At 43.3% G+C, this 25,854-nt stretch overlaps 1 protein-coding gene across 11 annotated transcripts; it reads right to left on the minus strand.

The window, feature by feature from the left end:
• Positions 1–903: 903 nt before the first annotated feature.
• Positions 904–25,854, minus strand: pum2 (pumilio RNA-binding family member 2). 11 transcript variants are annotated; one of them, XM_047049768.1, is made up of 23 exons: positions 25,673–25,853; positions 23,843–24,209; positions 22,210–22,278; positions 21,840–21,945; positions 19,429–19,616; positions 19,083–19,255; positions 18,524–18,818; positions 18,348–18,441; positions 17,656–17,763; positions 17,302–17,447; positions 17,017–17,131; positions 9,972–10,112; positions 9,249–9,548; positions 8,739–8,966; positions 8,383–8,650; positions 7,894–8,023; positions 7,413–7,547; positions 7,049–7,186; positions 5,237–5,362; positions 4,920–4,991; positions 3,903–4,024; positions 3,469–3,661; positions 904–3,317 (listed from the first exon to the last, which is right to left on the minus strand). In XM_047049768.1, the coding sequence occupies exons 2-23, from the start codon at positions 24,194–24,196 to the stop codon at positions 3,186–3,188; spliced, it is 3,633 nt and encodes a 1,210-aa protein (XP_046905724.1). In that variant the 5' UTR covers positions 24,197–24,209; positions 25,673–25,853; the 3' UTR covers positions 904–3,185. The 11 variants fall into 11 exon arrangements, with proteins under 11 accessions (XP_046905724.1, XP_046905726.1, XP_046905729.1 ...); XM_047049770.1 differs by having other exon boundaries at positions 17,656–17,760; positions 25,669–25,853; XM_047049773.1 differs by having other exon boundaries at positions 17,302–17,438; positions 25,669–25,853.

The raw sequence follows: 25,854 nt of genomic DNA on the forward strand, positions 1-25,854 counted from the left end.
CTGACTTACAAGCAGTATGTCAACACACAAGCAGTATGTACTTTGGTTGAAGAGAAGCTCACTGGAGCTCAACATCACCAAGACCAAGGAACTGTGTTGCCGTAGGGGCCGACTGCTTGATACTCGTCATCCACTATCCACACCATTGAGACTGGAAGGGAAAGTAGTGGAACAGGTTGAAAGTTTCAAGTACCTTGGTACTTTGATTGACCACCATCACACCTCCACCCTGCATGTTGACACAATTTACAAAAAGGCCCAACAGTGCATGTCTTCTCAGAAGGCTTAAAGGATTTGAAGTGAAACAGGTCATTCCATCCAGTTTATCAGTCACTGATAGTGTCATCGCTTACAACATCACATCTTGTAACAGCTTCCTACCAAACAATTGCAAGAGAAAGCTGGCTAGGATAGCCAGGCAAGCCGTTAAGATCAAAGGCATTCCACAAAAACAGCCATCTGATCTTTAAATTCAAGCAGTGGAAAGAAAATACAACTTCATCATCCAGGATGCCGCCCACCCCCTCCATTATTAATTTGCAGCGTTATTAAATTGTTAAATCTATTGAATTTAACCTTACTTGGACCAGTCTTGCTCTAACAGTCAATGGAATAACTAATTCCATTGGCATTCTATATTTGGTTAATATTAATACTGTTTACTTTACCCCTCTTCCTTTAAATCTAGGGGAATAGTTTTGATTGTTTGGCAAATAATTAAACCCTCTACACAACCATGAATCAGTTTATGGCTTTCTGAACGTGCAAATGCCATGGTCAGCTACATGTATTTGCACTACATGCAGATATTTTAGGCCAATCAATATTCAGGAATTGTAAAAAGCCTCTTGAAAATTTCAGTTGGAATTATATTGAGGAAAAAACGCGTACAACACAAATATCAAATGTTAGAAGAATGGTTTAATCATACATAGTCACAATTCTGCTTCCAAAAAAATGAGTTCTTTTTTTTCTTCATCTAACATCTGGAAATGTACATAAGGCCACCTGAAAATGTACATGACTTTGACAGTGTGACAAAACTCATATGTTCATATTTATATAATTGACAATATCTTACATTTCTTTTGCTTACAAGGTAGTAGCTGTTCCAAAATACAGCACTTTTCTGTACAAAAATAATTCTGTCATATCCTGTGTAGTTTCCATGGTAGCATAGAGGACTGGAAGCAGCCTCATTTTAAGTACAGAGCATAGTTGTTTTTAACCTGTCACACGTCAGAAAGACTATCAACAGAAGCTCTTACAGTTCCAAGTACAAATCGAGGCTGACCTTTCCCATAACAGATTAAAAGCAACAACAAAAAAGTCAGATTGTGAAGCCATAAAAAGATTGGTTTAAAATAACGCTTGATCAAATAAAACTGTATACATTATATTCGCAGGGAAAGGAGTGATGAATATACACACATCAAAATGCACGTTTGTTTTTTCCCCCAAAGTGTAAAAGACATCCCATTTACAGCATCAACGTTTACAAATGTACAACTGTACAGACGAAATAAAAGCATCACTACCAATTTAGCAAGGCCTGTCAAACATCACAATTAGACATTTCAATTAAACTAATAAACTTACACTTATTAACTGCACATATACTACAGGTATTCTACAATTATTCATTTGAAGACAAAAAAAGAGCCATCACTATTAGCATTACAGATGAGTTGTGTAGCATCAGATGGCCCCACCAGCCTCCACTTTTCACTTGCATATTCAGACCCAAAATAAAATAAACTAGGGAAACCATAACGACCCTTTAATTCCACTCATTTGATTCCTCTCCTCAAAGATTTTGAAACAGGATGAGCACCTCCCAAAAACAAAAACGTCCTACTGCTCTGAACTGCAAGGCGGTGGGGGTACCATCTTTTACCCCAATCCAAAAAGCAACATTTTAATATTTACTCATACATAAAGATGCTATACATTGCTAAACTACTTCTATGCAAGAGATGATATTCAGTACATAAACATACCATTTCTAGGGCAGTGTTCATCTCATACTACAAGACAGATAAGATGTTCCACAAAACATGATAAAGAAAAATCATTCCAAGTATTTAAAACCTGTCACAGCATGCCAATGCTTACCCGCTAACACCCACCCCATCCCCGAAAACTCCCCCTACAGTTTTAATTTCATGTAAATATTACAGCCGGTCAACTATACTCCAGACTCCCAACCCTACATACATCCTTTACCTTGAAAGAGAATAGTTTCTGGTTGTTGTTACACCAAGCAACTACAACAACAAAAAACAAGACTGTTTGGATGGGGCTCAGTTGGAAACATCACTGTAAGTGGATGCAACAGCATAGCAGTTTGTTAATCTGCATTGTTTAGTACCTACACTGTCCACTGAGTAGTCGGCAGATCACAAACTGTTCCAAAGAAGGAGGCAACAAAATGTAGACAACAGTAAGCCACTGCCTGGATAACACTACCCAATTTGAAGCACAGATTTTTCCAAAGCAAAGAACTCTAGTTGGTCCAGAAGACCTATGGATGACAACTCATTGGCACAAGAGACATAGTAATTGTCTGTGGACAGGAGTATTGTATCTATCCATACCATGTGGTACAAGTAAAAATGAATCAATCAGCTGCTTTGGCATAGGTACCATCGCTTGTGCATGGGAAAGTGTAGAAAGCCTGACTTATAATCAGAACAGCTGACATAGTAAGTCTGGGTACAAAAACTAATGAAAAATTTTAAAGGATCACTCAGTTTGGCCTTATAAAGTCACTTGCTGGTATCATTGTAAGAATTGTAAGTTTCAGCAAATGTGTTTTTTCTACAGAGAATTTACAAGGTAAAAAAAAACAAATGTACAAGATTATATATGAAAACCAGTCAATTACATCATAAACAATGGGTTTGTGCTTTACCCCGGAGATCCCTGCAGCTTTTACGCCCCCCAGTGGCCACACAAGGAAATAGTAAGCCAGGGGTAGCAGAGAGTCAGGGCCAGATGTCACAGCATTCTTAGGTGAAAGTTAAACTCTTCTTTTTTTTTTGGGGGGGGGGGGGGGGGGCTCCTCCGTGGGACAAAACAGAGGTGCCGAAGGTGAACCCTGATGGCTCACGAGTGCCTGGTAATAAACAATAAAAGAGGGGGGGAGGGGGCTCCTCCGGTGTTGTCGAAGGGACGGGGTGTGCCTACATGAGGCCGTTGGTGGGCCCCCCGATGGGTCCGAGGTCAGCGCCGCTCTTCATGTAGTACTTCTCCAGCTTGGCCAGGATGTGCTTTCCGTAGGTGTACTTGCGCAAGGTGGCAATATGAGGCCGAATCTAGGTGTGTAGGGAAGACCAAAGATTGGAAGGTTACTAGGAGTGGATTATAAGGATGTTACGTCAAATTGTATTATGATGGGGGAGAAAAAAAAGATCCAGGCTGACCATCTGAGAAAAGAGAGGTGTCTGATGGGGTGGGGATGCTTACCTTGTGCATGATGATTTTGCGCTGGGCGGGCTCAGCCATGTCGATCATCCTCTGCACCACGTAGTTGGCATACTGGTCCTTCATCATGGTGTACAGGGCGCTGTGGGGGCCATCCTTCTGGCAGCACACCTCGTCAATCAACAGCGCGCGCTCCGCACGAGACGAGTGGATCACACACTTCTCCACTACGTTGCTGAGGAAGAGAGGGGAGGCTTCAATATAAAGATCTGGTTGCATCTGTGCATGTGTGAACATCCTAAACAAACTCTTGATACAAAACAGCTCTAAAGTTGAACATTAAAAAATGAGGGTATTTGAGAAGACAACTAAAACTATTAGTAGGAAACGTACATAATACAACATTGAGACTAGTACACCAAACGACATGCATGAAACCAATCTCTAAAAAGACAAACATCTGAAAAGTACCATACCTTGCAAATTTGTGCTGGCTCAGGACAAGCACCTTGCCACGGACCTCGGCCACGATCTTGCTCTTGTCCTCGGGTCTGCCATGCTCCAGAACATGCTGTATGACGTAGTTACCATACTGATCCTGCAGGGGGGAGGGGGTGGAAAGGGGAAATGCAATTATGACAACCACATTTGCCTGAGTGAGAGAAAACCACCGGCCCAGAAGCAAAATTACTAAGTTCTTATATTACTCATGCACCGATTTAAGACAAGGGAACTGTAGATCGTGTGGTAAAACAGGGTAAGCCTATGACATACACATTCTAGACCAAATAAATCCTGCAGGTCAAACTAGAGAGATGCTGTTGGCTGGAGTGTCATCAACAAACATGACAATCAACCAACATCTCGGCCCCTTCAAGAATGGGTGACTTAAGGGAAGGAACTAGCATCTAAAGCTACATTGCCAGACTAAGACTCACCTGACCAGGTAGCATTTAAACCCTTTATTGGAATATTGACTGAAATGTATGTATACTATAGTCTTTACTTTGACCTTATTAGATAACTTATAATACCGGAAAATCAGTTTTCTGGTCTGGTTGCTATATTACGCAGACTATATAGCTTTGGTTCCAAGGTCAGGTTAGATAGTGTCTGACAGAGAAAACAACCTTAATGAACTACTGGTGAAAAGTTCTTTAGGGGAGAACATCTACCAAGCATTGAGCTGAAAACGAGAAAAAGAATGGGGTGGGGGTTAGGACACCCTGGACCCAAGAGGGGGTATTATTAATCAGGAAGCAGACGTGAACTGTGGGAATCCTTTTCCATGACAGGTAGGCTTTAAAAGGCAGCAGAGAGGGAAGGAGGGAGAGATGTGGTAGCGTGCTCTGCGAGTTAAAATGTCTGAAAGTGGGGGGGGGTCTGTGCATGTTATAGCAGAATCTTCATTTAGGAGAGGGAGAAAGAAGGAAAGAGAGAGGGAGGGAGGCAACGCGAGGATGTCCGGGTGTGAGGGAGGCGAATTCTCTGACCTTGAACAGTGCATCGCTGGACACTGTATAATATGTTTTGGGTGTCATCTCCAATGAAACGCCTTGATATTTCTAGATGGAATAAGTGGGGGGGCAGGTTGGGGTGTTTTTAATCATCATAGCATAGGTCAGATGTAGAAACACCACATCATTACACTAAACATTACGTTTGACAAACAAACAAACAAACAGTGAGACAAGCATATACACAAACACAATGGAGCTAAACAAATGAGGCTAACACTTCTCAAAACACACATGCACAAAGCCTCCATGACCCCACAGAGGAGGGTGTGGGGGGCTGGCTGGGAGCGTACCTGGCCCAGTTGCTCAGAGTGCTGGTGCAGCTCCTCCAGGAGGGGAAGGGTCTGGTCCTGGGTGCAGTGCTCCAGGATCCTCTGGATCACCCTGCAGCCATACGGGTGGGTGGACAGCACAAACACCTGGGGACGGGAAACACACAGCAGTCACACCACCACATCCTGGCTTCACATACAGGCTATAGCAGTGTTTTTCTGGTCGTGGGGATGAAAATTGGGTCGGCAAATAAGTTTTCATAACTATTTTGTCATAGGCAGTGCTTGTACCAGTGCTCACTGGTACGCAGTACCGGCATTTCTAAATTTTACTCTTAAAGCTTCCCGGCACTTTTGCTTGCGTACCGTTACTTCTCGCATGTAGCCGGCCCAGTACTCTACCACTGACAGAGAAAACGTCAGCGTCAGAGGGATTGGCAATGACCCCATCACTACGTGACTTACCTCAGATCTTGACGAATCACATAAAGGCAAGCAGTCGGCCCACCCTATCAGAAGTTCGCTTCTCCACGGACGCTAGTTCGAAAAAGCTGTCTGATGCCTGCGTAAGTGCTTAACAGATTTTTCACGGCTGAAAACCTAGAAACCTAGAAAGTGTGTAGAGTTTCTGAGTTTGTAAGTCGTTATGTTAGCCTGGCTTCAGAAAGGTACTAAAAGAACGCGTGTGCCAGAGCCAGACATGTCAACAGAGGTCCAAGTCCAACCAGAAACATTGGGTACGATGTCAAACTTGCTTAAATAAATACATACATATGCATGACCGCGGGAACTAGGGGTGCAGACTGGCCATCGGGAGCACCGGGAGAAGAATTACGCTGGAAAACTAGGCTAAGAAACGTAAGGGTGGGGCTGAAAAATGAACATCACCTTGACTAGACAAGGATTTACCAATGAAAAAATTGCTGTTTATTTTACATTAAGCTCAAACGATTTTGCGCTCAAATAAAGGCCCAACATTTTTGCCCGCGCGCTGTGAGCGTTCGCATTAAATGTGGAAGTACCTATCTTTCTTTCAGAACTAGCATCACATCAAACACAGACTGCATGCATTAGAAGGACAGCTGTGGTGGCGTATATTATTACTGATGACAATTAGAACAAATGATTCTGTTAAAACTTGAACAAATAAATAATAACGATAGGGAAATTGTATATATGCAAACACCCCTTTTCATATCATTTGGGTCGCGATGGTTTGTCATTTTGAAAATGTAAGTCGCCGAAAAAAAAGTTTTTAAACCACTGGGCTATAGGATATCCCAGGGTCCACATATGTGTGAACTTGAACATTTAAATTGAGTCACAGTGATGCAAGGGGCGGTGGGTGGGTACAATTAGTGGGCACATGGGTTCTGTGGTATCAGACAATGATCAAGCGCAATAAGTAAATTGACAAGATACACTATGTACAATATGACTGTTACTTAAATAGATGAACCTCAAAAAAATTTGTGCGAGTGCAAATAATTGTTATGGTGCCACCCGTTTACGTTTCTTTACAAAACAGATAAGCCTACTTCACAGTATGTGCCTGCTGTGAGCTGATACAGTGACCGGTCACGTACACACAAGGCTCTCAGGTATCACGCATTTGCCGTGATTCGACATTTCAACCATTTCTCATGCAACACCTTGTATTTCTCACGCTGAGAAGTAAGGGATTATTTGTCCTGCTATAATTAATGGATGAGGCGCAGGCATACAGAGTTCATTTTTCTGCCAATCAGAAATACCCCCCCCCCCCCTTCGTATCAGCAGAGGCAGTATCCCAGCGGGTGATGTTTCCTGTCTGTAGATGAGCAAGGGACTCACCTGGCCTTGGAAGGCGTCGATGATGAACTGCAGGGCCTGAGGTTGGACACACTCGATACACTTCTGAACCACATGGTTACCATTCTGATCCTTCACACACTTCAGCACGTGGCCGTCCAGCTCCCGGACTATGTCACTCTGAGGGAGAGTTGTCCGAAAAGTAGACCATCAATGTAATATTGTCCCAATTTGAGAACGTTTCACTTTTACAAATGAGTAATGAGAGTGATACACCACAAAAAAATTGAAATTATGAAAACACTGGTTTTGTAAATGTAAATTAAAACTAAACAAAAAACTAAATCCAGGACATTCAACACCATGTCACACAACCCAACGAGTAGAGAAGTGAAAGCCTACTTACAATTACCTGCTGGTCGGAGGAGATAGACTCCAGGGCTTTCTGGATGACCCGGCAGCCATACATCTGCAGGGCCAGGGGTAGCACATGGCCGCGAATACGAGTGGCCAGGGCCAGCTTCTGGTCGGCACTCCCAAACTGGACGAGATGGGAATGCCAGAGCATGTGTTCACTCCACTTGAAACCCCACCCCCCCACTAGCCTATTAAAATCTCACCCAGGGAATACAGTACAAGGTTATTTGCTAATAAAAAAACAATACAAATATTATATATATATATATATATATATATATATATATATGGGACTTTGCAAAAGTCTGATGCACCATATGGTGCATCAGACTTTTGCACAGTCCCGTTACTTATTCAAGGCTCAAATCTAACAGCATAATAGTACTGAGCGAGGCAGTATTGTGAGTGACGTTTTTTTGAGGGAGCCACTTTCTGGTGGCATCCAGGTTTTTTTTAACTACTGCACTAACCTCAAAGAACTTCTGGATGACGTAGTTCCCAAACACGTCCGTCATGAGCTGGTAGGCTGCCTGCAGGATCTCCCCAAACACCATCTGTCTCTCCGCCGGAGTGGCCCTTTCCAGCTTCTGCTGGATGAACCTGCAGTAAGGGGACATGTTGGCGCTCAACTATCAAGTTGAACATTTGACAATCTCTTTTAAAAGAAAAGATCTCACTTTGTGTGGATTCTGTACCCCCATATGTTTTTATGAGTTATTCAGTGTGTGATATAATTGAAAAATATATTTGATGAAAGACTTTTCACCAATACTCCCTTCTGTGTGATCTACTTCCAAGGACCTGACGGATGTATAGCCAGCAACACACAATGCTGCTGCTCTGTGCCACAACCCAACAGTCCTAGAGTGGACACAATGCTTGGGACGGTTTCTAGTGTATCTGAGCGTGAAAGAGAATGACTGACGACATGGTTGAAGAGAGCAGAGTGTGTTCCGAACCTGGAGCCGTGCTGGTCCTGGGAGAACTCCACCATGTGTCCTGGCAGGTCACGGAGCTGCAGGTTGGGGAAGCGGTTGTTGCGGAAGTCCTCCAGCAGCCGGCTGCGTCCAGACGGCATTACGTCTGAGCGACTGTAGCGCGGGCGGGACGGTGGGAACAGCTGGCTGGAGGAGCTGAACAGGCTAGAGGTGCCCCCAGCGCTACGGTACTTGGCCTCGGCTCCGGGAGCGGCCGAGATGTAACGCCCACTGCCATTGGTCAGGCCGCCTGGGGTCGAGAGGAGGAATCAGGGATTTAATCAGTGTGACTGGGCACAGCAAAAACCTTCCTCTGGACCGTTAACCATGCGGCTTACCTAGGTGAAGACTGGAGGACGATCCATGGGAGGAGGGTAGAGAGGGTGGGGGGGTGAGGGGGGAGTGTCCCGGGGTCAGGCCAATGGGGCTGGGTGAGGAGGAATAGCCCAGGCTGTTGTAGAAGGGCTGGCCGATGGGAGTGAGGCTGCTGCCGCCACGCTTGTACAGGTCGGAGCTGGCCAACAGGGAGTCCCTGCGAGACACGCTGCTAGAGCTGGAGCTGGACACTGCGGATGGCAGGAGAGACGGAAACACGGATGGGGGAAAAACAGGAGAAATGAGGGAATGGCAAAAACATGAGGAAAGGTTGCAGAGGAAAAATAAAGGCTTGAACCATTAGAGAATACACCAGGATCAATGAACAGAAATCCTCAAAAGAAACACAGGTCCCTGCTAAAGGCACATACTAGTCCCTCCTCAAAGCACACACTAGTCCCTCATCAAACACTAGTTCCTCCTCAAAGCACACTAGTCCCTCCTCAAAACAAATCCTAGTCTTTGTGACTGACCTGAGGAGCCGAAGCCTCCTAGTGCCGAGCCAAGCCCCACCCCCAGGGAGCCCCCGGTGCTGCTGAAGCCCAGAGAAGAGCTGGGTGGCGGGGCTGCGCTGGTGTGGGAGAACAGGGAGCTGCTCTGGGAGCTGGCGGGCACAGAGCCGGAGCCGTAGAAGGAGCTGGTGGGCAGGCCGCTGTTCTGGGACTGCTGGGACTGCTGGGACTGCTGGGGCTGCTGGGGCATGGAGCGGTACATCCCGTTGGCCGGTGGGCCAGACATGTTGTTGCCAGAGCCGGACGCTGACGCTGCAGCTGCTGAGAGAGAGACAGAGAAGGAGAGAGAGACACGGAAGAGGAGACACAGAGAGAAGGAGAGAGAGAGAGAAAGACACAAAAGGAGAGGCACAGAGAAGGCAAGGAAGAGGGAGCACACAAGAAGAGCATGCCAGAGAGGGAGAGAGAGACCATGTTAAGCGGGCTTGTGGAGGTGCACACCTGCAGGGGGGGACAGCGTTACACAACAGCATGGTTGGGTTACAATGGAAAAACTCTTCTGGAACTGGCACACTGGACCACTTACTTGCTTTCACTACAAATAGCAGCCATTGTCATGCTCCAATATGATCAAGCTCATTCAATTCAGTAGCAAATAATCAGATTTCCAGTAGCTCATAGCCCCCTACTTGCCGGTCCCCTTTAGAAGTAACATGCTCTACAAGCGAGATGGGCTGAACTCACCGGCCTGTGCTGCTGCAGGGTTGATGAGCAGGGGGGTCTGGACCAGACGGACAGGCCCCCCCAGGCCGCTGCGGGCCCCAGGCCCCATGACCAGGGCCCCAGTCTGGTCGTAGTACGCTGCAGGGGCCAGAACCTGGTAACCTGGGGAGGACAACACATGCAACGTTCCAGAAGAGAGCAGACAGCCAGTTCCTCAGACATCCGGCTTCTGTCTAAGTATCAGTACAGCGGCTGTGGGAATATAACTGACGGCTTAGCGGCACTACGCAGGCTCGCTTAGCCTAGAGGGCAACTAAATGAGCCATGGCTTGGGGCTTCCTAATAGTCAGATTCCAAGATTTATGTGGATTTAAATCTGTGTGTCAGACCCCATACGAGTGGTCTTCTATGGTGTGACCCGCTGAGCAATACGCTTGAAGTGGGAGGTTGGAGGTGAATGGCCTGTTCTGCTTAGGGATGCGCCGATCCATATCGGCCAATATTCCCATTATCGGTTTTGATCGGCGTTCTCAAAACGGCGGATCGAACATGGGCGATCAGATGACATAAAATGTAAGAGAACTACTATCAGAGATGTTTCAATAAAATGATAGGCATTTCAGGCCACCAATGGTAAGAAATAATTTTTTAACCTCTAACTTTTTCCAATTTTCCAAAACGGAAGCTAGCTAGCTTTAGTTAGCTTCCGTTACCTAGCATAATACTCGTAGCAATGCTACTACCTGCTAGTGTTACTTGTTGGCCTCCTAATTGTAAATTTTGAAGCCATACTATAGCATTTGTCATATTGTTTTTGTATATCGGAAAATAGTCGGTTGGAATTTTCAGAGTCGCACATGTACGACATTACTCTGTGAGACCCGTATTCGAACGAAAACTGTCACGGACTATGGAGGATTATAGGGGCCAAAAGTAAATAAATGAATACTTGGATAAATAAATAATTATATAACACAAATAATAAATAAATTACTAATTATATAATGAAGTGCCTAATTGACATACAAAATATATACATTACAAATTAAATGAAACACTAAATATATAAAAGGTTACATGTATTTCTGTGTTCACATTTGTTTATTTATACTTACATTTATTTATTTATCGTACGTTTATTTATTTATCGTACATTTATTTATTTATCCTTACATTTATTTACAACTTGCTGCAGCAAAATAAATCCGTTGTCACCACGTCAGGGGGAGGGTTAAAGCCTCTGAATGGTGGTTAAACTTGAATCAACTGCTTTTGACTCATTCAAGATGGCAGCACCTGGTGCGGATTCAATGAAGGAAATATTGCATGCTACAGTGGTCGAAATTTTGGCGGTAGCTGAAAAGATGGAGGCCACTGCCAATTCACCTTTTACATCATATTGAGAGCTTTGCTGAAATTATAACAATGATATCGGCCCTGACTGACACAGACATCAATGAAAATGTGTTTGCGATCCTCGGCAAGATTGTTCAGCATAGAGTTGGGCGAATCAATCTCGCTAGTATCGATACCAATGTTGGTATCAGTAGCCTATTGATTGATACTGGTGTGACAAGATGAGACAATTCCCTTTACATCATAGGGGTTGTAACATGTGCAAACACCGTCTAACTTCGCTCAAGCTCACTTTGCCCCTCCCCTGCTAGGCTGAGTTGTTGCTGGCGTGTACGTGCAGTTACACGACTCAGCGGCACACATTAACAGTATTTTTTACAAAACTCTTTGTCCTGTTTTTTTTTTATGATTATAATCATGAACAAGTAATTAAAGGAAAATCATTAAATGATCATGAAAATTCAAATTTTTCATTTGTATTCAAATTTTCATATTGATGTTGCATTCACTTCATAAATTATGAGGCATTGCGCCCTCGACACGAAAGTAGATAAACTGCTTTTCTAAGTAAAAAGTAATATTGCAAATCAGCAATATTGGTATTGACAGGGGCGCTGTATGGCCCTCTATTTACTCCTTGGCATCGGATCGATACAACATTTTGCAGTATCGCACACCCCTAGCAACTGCAGAGTGAGGCGATAGAGGATCCCTATAGATCGAAGAGAGCTTGATCGACTGGTTGAGCCTGCCTGTTGTGTAATACTGTTCATTCACCAATCAGACGTCACCTAACTTGGTGACGGCGGACTACGGATTTATTTTGCTGCAGCAAAGCTACACCGTGGATAAATGAAAGGATAAATAAATGTCAACACATTAAAATGTAAATATATATATATATAAATAAAAATACATGTAACATTTATATATTTAGTGTTTCATTTAATTTGTAATTTAGACATTTTGTATGTCAATTAGGCATTACATGATATAATTAGTCATTTATTTAAGCTTTGTGTTATATAATTATTTATTTATCCAAGTATTTATTTATTTAGTTTTGGCCCCTATAATCCTCCATAATGGACAGCCTCTGCTTTTTGGAAGGCCAATAAAGACCGCTTTCCTGCTCTCGCACAAGCAGCACGAGTCTTCCTCTCCACACCTTGTACAAGTGTAGATAGCGAGCGACTTTTCAGCACAGCAGGACATATTTTAGAAGAGAAGAGGAACAGGTTGACTACTAAAAATGCTGAGATGCTTATATTTATCAAGGCAAATCTGCCACTGATGCTGCTTAATCAGAAGTAAGGTTTGAATACTCTACTATGCCCCCTCCGAGTGAGTGAGTGAGTGCGTGCGTCCGTCCGTGTGTGAAGTATGTGAGAGTGAGTCAGCGAGACACTATACAGATAGATATACATATTTTGACTTATTGTGCATCTTTAATCTTTATTCTGTCTGTCATCTCCTCCAAAATGCAGACAAATCGACTTGAAACTGACTGACTTGAAACTAGGGGCAGGCCGATAAATTATCGCCGTTAATCTATTCTCAAATTTGGGTTGGGAGCTGGGTCTATAACCAGCAGCGGCCGGCTCATAGAGGGCGCCGCCCCACCACTGCTACATCACATTACGACCTGAAACTTAATTGAATAAGACTTAAAAAGAAAGAAAAACATGTCTAATGAGTAAAGTCAATATTATATAGCTAATAGAATATTGAATCTGCAATAAAATGTAGAAGAAAATCTACGTTGTCTAAAGTTAGCTGATTTCCGGCTACGTATTTCCGGCTGGGCCCAAGGAGCCCCATTGACTGTCGTTATAAGTTGTACATGCGTAGTTCGCTCCTCTCAATGCAAGAGATAGGACCTCGCCGGGGCGCAGAACACCTGCGCCTCAAACTGCTGATTTACTAGAGGGCTTGTTAAATACATTATGATAGGGCCCGTTATGTCTGTCAGATCCAATCACTCAACACATTTAAGAAGTTGTTTATTTACGTTGTCATGGTGTTGACAAACTTTTTGAGGCACTTGTCCTTTGGACAAGTATATTTACGTTTCACTTGTCAATGCTCAAAAGTCACTTGGAACCGATACCTATAAAATAGCCTGAGCAAGTGATCGGGCAAAACTAGACTGGTTAACGGAGGTCGCTTTCTCAGGCAAATGATGAATAAAACAGGCTTGGTTAAAGAAATCCGAGATGCTGGCTATCTTCAGCAGGCTCGTATCTACATTAGGCAGTCCTCCCTGACGTTTCTGTTGTAGAATGGAGTGAAGTAGCCTACAACATTGTGTACACTGCCAGTGAGCGACTAGTCTGACTGAGGCTTACGTCAAAAACTGTGTAACGGGGACGCAGTCTCACTCAGATTGCCAGTTTAAACAAATCACAAAAATAATCGGACCAGCTGTCTAAAAGCAGAATTCCAAAATCTCATGCGAGCTGCTCTGCTCAACTTTTTAGATGTAGAATTGACTGTAAAACGGTAAAATTTGGAACTGTGACATGACGTGAAGAAGACATGGCTGCCGCTCGATTATGCGGTCTGTACCGGGGCAACATTCTCACTCAAATTTCAAGACTTTCGTGACCTAAATCAAAATGTTGATGCGACAGAGCAATGGGGAATCGCTTTCTCTCTTAAAGGCTTTCCTCCTCGACTTTTTAAAATCTAAACATTTGTATGATCCGTGTGGACCTTTTGCCATTTTAAATGCTATCCTTTCCCAGTTTTCTGCAGCCACATTGCGTGCGCATCCCGAATGTTTACAAACAAAAAATTGGTCTATTAATTCAGCAACAGTCGAATGACAGTGGAAGACAATACACTAGGTCGTTTTCAGCACTTCAATTTCGAAATTAGTAAATACATTTAGGAATGCAGCAAAATACTGCTTTCTGGTATAGATTTTTTTGCCCGGGCATGCCCCCCGACCCCCCTAGCAAGGCTAGAATCTCGGAGCACAATATAGCCCCCCCTGGAAATAAATGTACCAGCCGCCACTGGTCTATACTACGCAAGCTATGATGACTTTCACCTTGATATTTTAGCACGGATGTATACCTAGCCGAATTGCACTGTAGGGGGCGAGAACGAGTCTTCCAACCTGTGTGTATGAAATTACCACATCAAACTTGACCTGATAAAATGGATGCAGCTAGCGTTAAGCCGTTGGGTTTGCTTAAAGGAAAATGTATTTGTAAGAAGCTTCCCAATGGAAACCTGGACAAAACTAAGGTTGTTTGCACCTTGTGCAATGCAGAATTGGTTTACTGTCGGAGTTATTCCAGAAATATCACCTGAACGCAAGCATCCCATAGCTATTGGCCCGGAAAATGCCGGGCGAAGCATCGATATAGCTCAGGGCATGAGTCGTCGTCAAACAAATTTGTTTGAGTGCAACCGAGGCAAGCCCGTCAGCACAGCTTTATCAGCTAAGCTAATAAATCTCCTCGCTCAGTGGATTACCACCAGCTGCCGGCCCATCAGCGTGGTTGAAGATGATGGGCTCGAGCTTGTTCTCCAGTCGGCCACAGGTGACCTATCTTACAAACTTCCTGCGTTGCGAACTATCATGAGGAGAATACAAGACCAGCACGCCGCAGAGAAAGCCCCAAAAGAGGAGAAGACGGTAGAGGCAAGGTGTGTAGCACTGACTGGGGACCATTGGACATCTGTCAACAACGACAACTACCTCGGCGTTACTGTACACCTTATCGATGCCAGCTGGGAACTTCACTCCTTCGCTTTAGGTAGGCTACGTTATGTAATTTTAAATTAAATAATTTAATTAATTTGCCTATTAATTAACACGACACCACAAATTACTACCACATTATGTTTGCTTCTTGATGATTGCTAGTTGTTTACTACTAGTAGTGAACTTATTCTGATCTACTTTGTCCATTAGGTGTGATGAAAACCGAGGAGCGTCACTTTGCAGAAGCATGTGCCAGGCAGTTTCTCGACATTGCCCATCAGTGGGGGATAGCTGACAAAATCAGCACTATTGGAACAGACAGCGCTCCTAATATTAATTGAGTTAAATGTCAGTCATTAATTATTTATTGCTCTGTTTCTGTCTGTCTGTCTGTCTGTCTGTCTGTCTGTCTGTCTGTCTGTCTGTCTGTCTGTCTGTCTGTCTGTCTGTCTGTCTGTCTGTCTGTGTAGGTTCATCACTGAGCTCCTTGGTGGGGATAAGTATGTATCCTGCTCTGTGGTTCTACCTGCCCTATGCCACCTCCAGCACGCAATGAAGATCTAAGAAGATTATCCTGCCTATATTGTGCGATTCAAGGCTGCCTTCACCAAGGACCTCAACCAGCGGAGGGAGAATATAAACCTGGAATGGCTTGAGGTATCTCAGACTGACCAGAAAATAACTGCATTGTTTGACCATTATAGACTGTTAAGCCAGTAGATCGGTCAATGAATAGATGAATGAGTCATGAAGAAATATGGAGGTTGGAAAAAAAATTCACTCAATAAGAAAGATTTATTTATTCAAAGGTGGCGACTGCTCTAGATCCACGATTTAAGGACCTCAAGTGGCTGCCCAGAGCAGAGAGGGAGCCAGTGTGGGCAAAGCTGAGTGAGTTGGTGAAGGGAGAAGAACCTGCTCTGCAGCCACTCGGGGAGGAGAACCCTGAGAAAACAGCCCTGCTACTGATAGGATCAGACTCAGAATCAGATGAGAAGACAAAACTGAGGAGAGGTACAAGGTACAGCCCAGTGCAAGTCTAGATCAGTGTCCACTGAAGTGGTGGTCGGAGCACACTGCTGTCTATGGTAAGATGGCCCATATTGCCCGTAAATACTTGGGGACTCCTGCCACAACTGTCCCATGCAAGATACTTTTTTCTTTAGCAGACCATACTGTGCAGAAGAGGAGATCTAGTTTGTCACCAGAAAATGTGAACAAGCTGGTCTGCCTGAGTGTGTGGTGGAAGAAGGAGAAATAGAGCTTGGACTGATAGACACAAAGCTATTGACTGTAAACAGTTCATCACAACCTCTTATGTAGGCCTACAGTTCAAAATTCATGTTTAACTGATTAAACAGTTAGTAAACACAAGTACGTCTTATTGAACATAATTTATTTTCATCATCAATTATCATAGTAGAAGAGCTTTATCAAGCAGTTTGTGATGCATTTTGGAAACAGGAGATGAGCCCCTGGTCTAATGTGCCACCTGGCTTGAGAAACCCGTTCTCAAAGACTGACTTTCAGTCATTATTTTGGTAGCGCATATTCTGAATGCCTTTGGTGGAATTCAAATGAGTCATTTTAATCTAAATTAACTTAAATTAATCTAGATTTAAAAATAATAATCTATGCCCACCTCTACTTGAAACATATTAGATATTTGGCTATAGCCTGTTTATGTTGCAGTTAAGTTTGTAATATTATTTTTCCACAGGAAAGCTACTGTATAAGATCAAAGTTCTCTTGAGTCTCTAGAGAGTGGAATGTTGCGCATATGATTCTATTGTTGTGATTTTTATTTAAAGATTTCAATTTTTATTATTATTTTAATATTTATTATCATTTACATATTTTATAGTAAAGCGAGAGAGCTTTTACACTGGAATGTTGCATGTTCCCTGCAATAAAATGGATGGCTGTCAATACATGATACTCTTGTCTCGTAATTTAAATAAACCAGATCGGAGCATCTCTAGTTCTGCTGACCTGACATCCCAGCGTAGGCTAGGGCTGGGTTTGCTGCCGCAGCCAGGGACTCCTGCTGGCTCTGCTGGCCCTGTCCTGGGGTGAGGGGACGCTGGCTGCTGCCAGCACGCATCACCTGCAGGGCAGTCCACACAAAGCACTCTATTATTTCTAATTTAGAAAGGGAGGGACAAACAAAGCACAGACGCCATACATGCCAAAACCAGGGACATAAATTATGGTGACTTAACACCACAGGTAACCGTGTCTGATGACAACTGACAATAATATTTAAGACACCCCTACCTGTTGCTGTCCAGGTCCTGGCCCCTGACTGGATGCCTGCTGGTTAGCAGAGTGACTGGCGGCGGCAGCGGCCTGTTGTTGGAAGAGGTTTGCGGGGTACACGCCCCAGGGCACGCCGTAGTACTGCGGGGGGACTACTGTAGGCCCTTGAAGGGAAATTCAAATCCTTGTCACATACATTGGTATTGAAGCGGATTAGTCACTTGCATGACGTTGACGGGGTGAATACAACTTAATCTTTCCATGTATACCAAAAATAGTATGAAATGAAGCTACTGTGCTTTTAAATCACGTTGAAAATGAAATTGCACATATAAGTGGGTGGGAAATGTGTGTGCGTGAGAGACTGCAAACCTGCGAGAGTGGCAGCTGCTGCTAGCCCAGCAGCAGTGTAGGGGTCTGCTCCGGGGGGCGCAGCATTGATGATGTAGGGGTTTGGCACAAACGCTGGAGCAAGGCCTGCTGGAAAGATGATAATCACATTAGCATAAAATCAAAAGAATTGCATCCTTGACTACATCCCTTAACCCAGTTTAGATGAGATAGAATCACCCACGGCACTGAAGAGCACACAAAAACACACAGCATGAAGACTCAAATTATCAGCTTGTTCTGAGATATAGCACAGCGAATCAATCGTGATGGAAATTTGCAACACTTATAGTACTTCATGTTTTTCTGAGAGTCAACATCCGACAAGCCTAAATGCGTAGAGTCTACATAAATTAGACTGCTATGCTTAATTACTCTGCTGTGTTTTGGATTAGTAAACTCACATTGAGCCGATTTTGGGGGGCTACTCCCAGAATGTTGTGTGTGCAACCTGTAAAGATTGGTAGCTAAAAACAATACATGTGTAGTGGACAAATTAATGTCCAGAAAGACTGAATGAACTGTAAGGCTGAATGTTAGCTTATGAACCATGTTTACTTAGTTCTAGTTAGAGGCAGCTCTCATACGATTGAAGTCAATGACAGTGAATGGCATCAGATTCTGACAGTACACAGCTGCCTGTGCTTTGGCAGCCTAAGAAACACAGGACTAACCAAGGTGTTGCTGCTGGGCAGCCGCAAGGGCATATTGCTGCTGCTGAGCAGCAGTGAGTTGCTGAACAGCCAAATGGTTGGACCTCTGGAACAACTGCAAAACAAAACCAAGACGTCAATGAGCAGAAAGGTTTGGTCCGTCAGTACGCTAAACGCAGTTTTGTAGTATAACTGACCTGCTGCTGGGAGTTGTAGTCAAACAGCCCCACCGGAGTGCCGGAAGAGTCCACCTGGATCTGGTTTCCGGCGTAGTCAAACTGGAGGGACTCCACGCCAGCCTGCTGCTCCATCCCACCCATGTTCTGGGCCTCCTGATTCTGGAAGTCCTCCACCAGGGGCTTGTTGTGGGCTTGGTTCTGGGGCTGGAGGACATGGGTGTGGTGCTGACCCATCATTTCCAGACCAGCCTGGGTTGGGCCAATCCTCTCCACTGCCTCAGTGGGAGAGGCCTGGCGACTGCCTGGGGTGGGACTAGTCAAGCAAAAACACCATTTATGAAACAACAACTCTAATGCCTTCATTCTTAACATGCCTGGTTGGGTGAGAATAGTAACCTCACAAATATCTCGTTCTTATCGATTTTTATCCAGCAAGAAGATAAAAAATTAATTTATAAAAATACCGGTCTAACCACCATTTTTACAGTGGTACATTAGAAGATGGTTTCAGTATCCTGTTTCAAAATTCAAATTTGAGCATGTCTCTTTCAAAACCACCTAAATATAGGACCCATACTTGAAGTCTTTGACATCTCGATCCATTCCATTGAGTAGGCCTCTCCCGTTAGATTTGGAGGTGTCGCTCTCTTCTCCAACCTTCATCTCTGGGCTTTTGTCCTCTTCAAAAGGAGACGTTTTCTCTTGTGTGTCATTCTTTTCTCTCCCATCTGGGTCAGGGTCCACACCACACTGTGACCGTGAACAAAGTGTGTTTCTATGAACAATTGACAGCAGGACTTCGGAAGATGCACCCCCCTCCTCCCCCGGGGCCCCAAACTCAGACTAATCACCTGACCAATAAAAAGAAATGACTAGAAAGATCAGATTACTACTGAGAATGCAGGGCAGAGGGCTCCACTCACATAGCCACCATTCCTGTAGCGGCCGTCCAGCTTGTCTCCGGGGGAGGAGCTCAGGACATACTCCACCATGCTCACCCCTAGCCCACCACCTTCAGAACGGGGGGACAGCACAGAGCTGGCGTCTCCATTTCCATGGAAACCCTGCCCTGGCCTTCGCTGCACCATGATTGGCTGGGACACGGAGTGATCTAGTCATCATTGTAACAGGTGTGGCATCATTGCAAAAATGAGAGAAAACAATAGCGCAAAGTCAATACGTGTACATCTGGCATTAGCAATAGGAACTTGCACTCAACAAACGTCCATACAATTAGACAGGGTAACTCAACAGAAAGTAAACTAATCAATTACGTTACATTACATAGAAACTGGCATCAGGCATCTAGTCACTAATGTTAAATAAATAGATGAAATGATTAACTTATAAGAATATGAATGTAGGACAGGGCTCCAGACTAACTTTTTTTACTAGGATCACCAGTCACCCTGACTGAAAATGTTAGGAGCGCAAGCAGAACATTTTGGGGCACACCTTAAAAATCGACCTGCAATGCAATTATTAATGCAACTAGAGAGGGTACAATTTCTGGGGAAATTGTGGGGTGTGCTTGCGTCGGTTGCAGATGGGTCCGTTTTTTAACGTACATTTTTACAACTGATATTCAGCGACGCACCACACAAACTTGAGTTTAAATACATTATCTAATGTGACATTACGTACTGTACATGCGAGTCTTAGCTAAATTCCTTAAATGTATGATGCACTTATCAATCAGTCCTCCTACCAGTGGCGATTTTAGACCCTTTTTAGCCCCCCCCCCCCCCCCCCCCCCCCCCCCCCAAAAAAAGGATTATTGTTGATTATCATTTGATGCTGGTAGTTCATGAATACATTTGGACATCCTTAGTTTTTTCATTTATTAATTCAATATTTTGCATAATAATACATAAATGAATTAATCGTTATCCAGTGAAATTAGGGATTTATTAGCAAGGGGGTTTAGCACTTTTGCAAGGCACTGTACTGTATTCATGTGACATTCTCATTGGGGGCTGAGCACCCTAAAAGTCTGATCCTAGAATCGCCCCTGTCACTTGCTGATCAACAGCGCAAACACAGGCTGAGATACAGTAGCTGACAACGCTAGTGCTAAATAAGTATTTAGCTGCTCGGCTCCATGACGCCGGGTAAGAAGGGCTCGTGAGGCAGCTCACCAAAAGAATGAAGGGGAACCCACCAGTGTTGGGTAACGTTACTTTTTAAAGTAACTAATTAAAGTTACATTCCTTGTAAAGTAAATTGTTAGGTTACTTAGTTACTTGCTGTAGAGTGTAAGGCGTTAAGTTACTTTTGCGTTACATTAAGAAAAGTATTTGATTTCTAACCCTAACCCGCATATAACATGATCAATCCTCATTATACAGCAAGACGGATCAAGGTAGTAATCCACCATAATGAAAAGCAATATTTGCATGAAGTTCTTGAATCAAGAATCATTAACTCTTTAATCAATAAATAATGTTGTAAAATGCCAGGCAGAAGTCTAGTAGTTAGCTAGCGCTACAATTTACCAGGGCTAGGTTTGAATCTAGGAGCAAAACATAGCTAAGCTATAGCTAGGTATATGGTAGCAAAATGGTGTTCACTTTTGTACTGAACCAGACTATTTTACTTACTGTAATATAATCCCAAACCTAAACCACTGAACGATACAGCAACACATCACACAAGCTTGAGTTCAATACATTATTTAATGTGACATTACGTAGGCCTGTACATGCAAGTCTTAAGCGTTAAATAACTATTTAGGTGGTCGGCTCCATGACGCCGGCTAAATTGGGCTCCTGAGACTGCGCACCAAAAGAACGAAGGGGAACCCACCTGTTTAGCAGATTAAGACGTTTTCGTAGGTACCTAGCGAAAAGTAGCCTCAATTTTACTAGACTTTTAGCTACATGCTGGGTGCTCGCGACCAAAAGACTAAATTAAGTAACGCGTTTCTTGTTTGAACAAGGAACTAGTAGTTAAGTTACTCGTTACCTAACAAAAGTATTCTGACTACTGTAACACGTTACATTGTAACGCGTTACACCCAACACTGGAACCCACTTGTCTGGCAGATAAAGACATGTTCATAGGAACGTAGCGAAAAATTGCCTAAACCTTCCAAGACTTTTAGCTAGGTTTAAAGGTACCTAGCGAAAAGTAGCCTCAACTTTCCTAGACTTTTAGCTACGGTACTAATGCTGACGTTGAGCACACCCAATACATTCCAAATTTGTAGGTCGCACATGTGCGAGTACTTGTAAAAAATGCTTGCATTGTCTCAAAAACGGGGCGCAAAATGAGACAATTTGGTCGCAGTCTGGAGCCCTGTAGGAAACTGATCTATCGATCCTACAATACTCACGAGAAGAACCCCACGCATTCTCTCTCCACTCTTCTCCAAGAAGCAGCCCTTTCCTTCCATCCTTGGCCAGTTCATCAGAATCCCAGAGTTTTTTTGCAGGCAGTAGCTGTCAAAAATAGAACAAATAAGAGGAAAAAAAGAGAAAAACATAGATGACGGCAATTTTGAAGAGATGCTATATAAAATTGCACTGTTCACGTCTTTATTTTACTGTGTTTTGTAAATATCAGAAAAATAATATTTAGGCAAAGGACATTTGTGCATTAATTGTAACAATATGTGAATATCTGAGCATTCTTTAACTGACTTGAATGACAAACAATATAACTAATTAATGTACTTGTGCTTTAAGTGAAAAAGCTCTGCCTACCTCCCCCATGCCTCTAGACTCCAAAGCCAGAGCTTGGAAATCATAGTTCATCTCATCCACCCCACGAACCTGGTAAAGCATTTTATACATAAACAAAATAAAGGTTTATTCCATACATATTTTAGCTGGGTGTCAGATGGGTTAATAACAATTATTTTATTTGTAATGCACTCTATATTTAGGTAAAATCTCAACGTGTTACAGGTTAAGAACAAGAAAGGGCGCAGTTTTTTTTAAAGACTGCTAAAAAAAGTTTACGTGTTTGTCATCTCAGTACAGCCCCTTGCATTTGAGAGAAAATAAGAACTTTGTTAAATAACCTCCAAAGAATTCTACTACGAAAACAGGCCAATTTGTGACACGCTTTGGCGAAAAGGGACCGTTGTCGGCCAAGGTCGTTTCTCTTGTACTTTTAACAGATTGTGAAAGTGCAGATTGTATGCTTTAAAATGATGTGTCAGAAATTGAAATCTGAAAATAGTTGAAGATATGATCATTCAAATATGATCTGAATGTTGGTAAACCTAAAATGCTCTAGCAGACAAATCCCCCTTGAAAGATTCTAGACATTTTCACGCCTTCAGACAGGGCGTGATTGTTTTTGTGTTCATCATTAGAAGCAGCAAGCACCGGTCATTTCCCTGCAGTTGAGAGAAATATATGGGTACTCGACTCAAGACCAAATCTGCCGATTTACTTGGTATTTGGAGGGGGGGATGGTATGTTGCACTTTGTACAGACAAACACAGCCTAGCCTACATACGAAACATTAGCCTACAGATATTATAGGCTGATGCGACTTCTATGGGAACTGCGCTAGAAAGATAGCCTACTGAATGGAGTTGGGAAATAGGGGTAGAGTTTGCTTCTGTTACACAGAATGTTCACTGTCTATTATCTGTCCTTCTAGTTGTTGTAGATAGGCTGCCTGCCAACTTAATGCAAATGTTGTTTGCACACAATGCGCTACTGCTCATGCGTAACCCGGGATCCACACTAGGGTCTGGAGTCCCAATGTTACAGTAATAAATAAAAGGACAAATTTCATAAGTAACATACCTCATAAATGAATCATTAATCAAAATGTAATTTAAAGGTCTAGACAACAATATTGCTAATGAAATAGCCACAGACTATCAACACAGAAATTAATGACAGATTGCCTTAGGCCACTTCAGTTTCCAACCTTGCCTTGAATGTGTGCAAGAAGCGCCATCTAGCGATCATTAGGGCACCATTAACCACCTTTCTGCGCTAAAAGTAGCCTAGGGATAACCGGCTGCACCGTGATGCAAATAAAATTACATCACGCCCACAACTCAACTGGAAGCTTAGAAGAAAAGAAAGTTAAGTATTTAGTGATCCTAAATATGTTGTTTCTTATATTGACTGACTTCTTCCACACTAATTTTTGTAATGCAATAAAAGGAAAATTGTAAAGAAACAAAACCTTTTTCGGCTCCTAGCAGAAAATATGGAATGCACACAACGGCCCCTTTTCACCAGAGCGTGTCACATTTGGTAAAAAAATTGACAAAATCCTGGACAGAGCATAAATTACTTGACACACTTAAAACTGATATCAGAAATCAGCTACGCCCCCAACAGTCTTCAGAAAGAAAGAACGTTGTACCTGATCAACATGGTTGCCATCGCCAGTAGGCCAGCGGTGCTTACTAGGGGCACAGCCTCCCAGCTGCTCCCCAGGCTGCCGCTGAAAAAAGTACCCCACTGTGGCATCGTCCTGAGATCGGCCACTCAGAGGAGGCTGTGGGATACCTGGGGTGGGGTGTGGGCCCCTGTCCATGCCCTGTAGAGTATGTGGTCCCCCAGGACCCTGGCCTGCTCCCCCGACAGAGGCAAGGGAACTGCCTCCATGAACTCGACCCCCCCCTGCTTCAGGAGCACCGTTTGTGTGCAGCATCCCACCTCTTGATTCCTGCCAGGCCACGTCATTCATACCTAGGATGCTGCATGGAACGCTCATTCCACGGGGAAACCTGTGAAATTGATTATTATGGACAGCGAGGTTAGCTAAAAATGTGTCTGAATTACAAATGAGCTAGTGATATTTCTATCAGATTTAACTAAATGAAGTAGTCATATAATTGCTAAGATCACTAATAAAGCAGGCATGCTTCCAGAGATGATCAATTAGATACATGTATAAACCGTACTCATAGCCAGACTATCTTGTTTCTGGACCAGGAAAATATGCCCACGTTTCGTTGCAATCTATCTAGTCTAGTTTGCTAATTCAGACATTGTGGTGTGAGCCACGTCAATAAAATAGCATGGCAACAATAGGATTTTAGCCAAGGAAATATGATAGGATCAAATCCATCGATTAGCTGGCATAGTCTGTTAACTAATAATTCCCAACTAGGAGAGATCGTGTCATCTCATGCAAGGATTTTGCTTAAAATTTGCTAGCTACGCGCTATTTATTTGGTTGAACTAGTACTAGTTAACAACAACATGTTTGCTCGGCAGCCATCAAATTCAAAAAGTGGAGGGGGGGGGGGGGGGGGTCGTCGCAAGCTATGCTAATACTACTGCGATACGCATCATTGAGGTAGACTAGCTAGCTAACTGTGAGGCTGGCTAGTCCAACGATATTCTGTACAACCATGCGAACGTAATAATTGGTGAAGTCAATTTACTCAAATGTGTACAGCAACATTACGCCAGATAGTTACGACAAGCCAACGATAATACTAACTAGGCTGACTACACTACAGTACATTGGTATTATTATTAAGTTGCTAGCTAGCTACAGTAGCGCTTCTACGGTCTAGCTATATAATGTTGTTGAATTGAACATACAAAAGGTTTTGCGTTCAGCCAAACAAAAGGGCTATACTGCTAGCTCACATTGATGCTTCTATTTACAGACTATAATTATTGTCTCCAGATATTAGGCTAACCAGTTAACTACTAAATTGCTCCTGTACGGCCTCACTTGTAGCTAGCCTAGATACCATAGATAGGATAGCAATGCTGCTAGCTACCCACCATTGGCACTAACAGCTAGTTAGTCAATTACCAACATGATGAGGAGAAAGGCCTTGTATTCAGCTAGCTAGCTAGTCAAACTATCAAAATCAGTGAAAAAAAATCGAACTTATGATCTTTTTTTGCAAATAATTCATAAGAATAGTGGAGATCACACGGCAGCTACTAAATTATATTACATCGAAAAAAAACAAGAACGTCGTCAGATGTCGTTATAAAACACAACTGCTGCAGGGTAGCAAACTAGCTTAGCTAAGAAGACAGCTAGTTTGTAAGACACTCAACGAGCTAACAACATGGCCCCCCTCCAAGTCCCAAACAGACTGAGGGGCCTAACACGCTAAACAAAAGGGGGAAATACTAAGAAACCACGGCTACAACAATCCACGCTTAACTAAAATATGCAAAGCAGTTTTTATGTAAAGACTTCTAGCAGATACTCACGCACAATCTCAAGCGAAGGTCGATGTTTTTGTTAAACGTCAGGCCTAAAATTTTGTATTGTTTTGTTTCCGTGGAGATCGGCGTTTTAATGATTTAGCTAGCTCTAGCTAGTAGCCTACGATTGAACATGCAATGTAGTTTGACTAGCTATCACGCCAGTGCCTCCCTGCAGTGTGCATATTATCC

This window comes from Hypomesus transpacificus, chromosome 26, assembly GCF_021917145.1.
Source record: "Hypomesus transpacificus isolate Combined female chromosome 26, fHypTra1, whole genome shotgun sequence".
Taxonomy (NCBI): Eukaryota; Metazoa; Chordata; class Actinopteri; order Osmeriformes; family Osmeridae; genus Hypomesus; species Hypomesus transpacificus.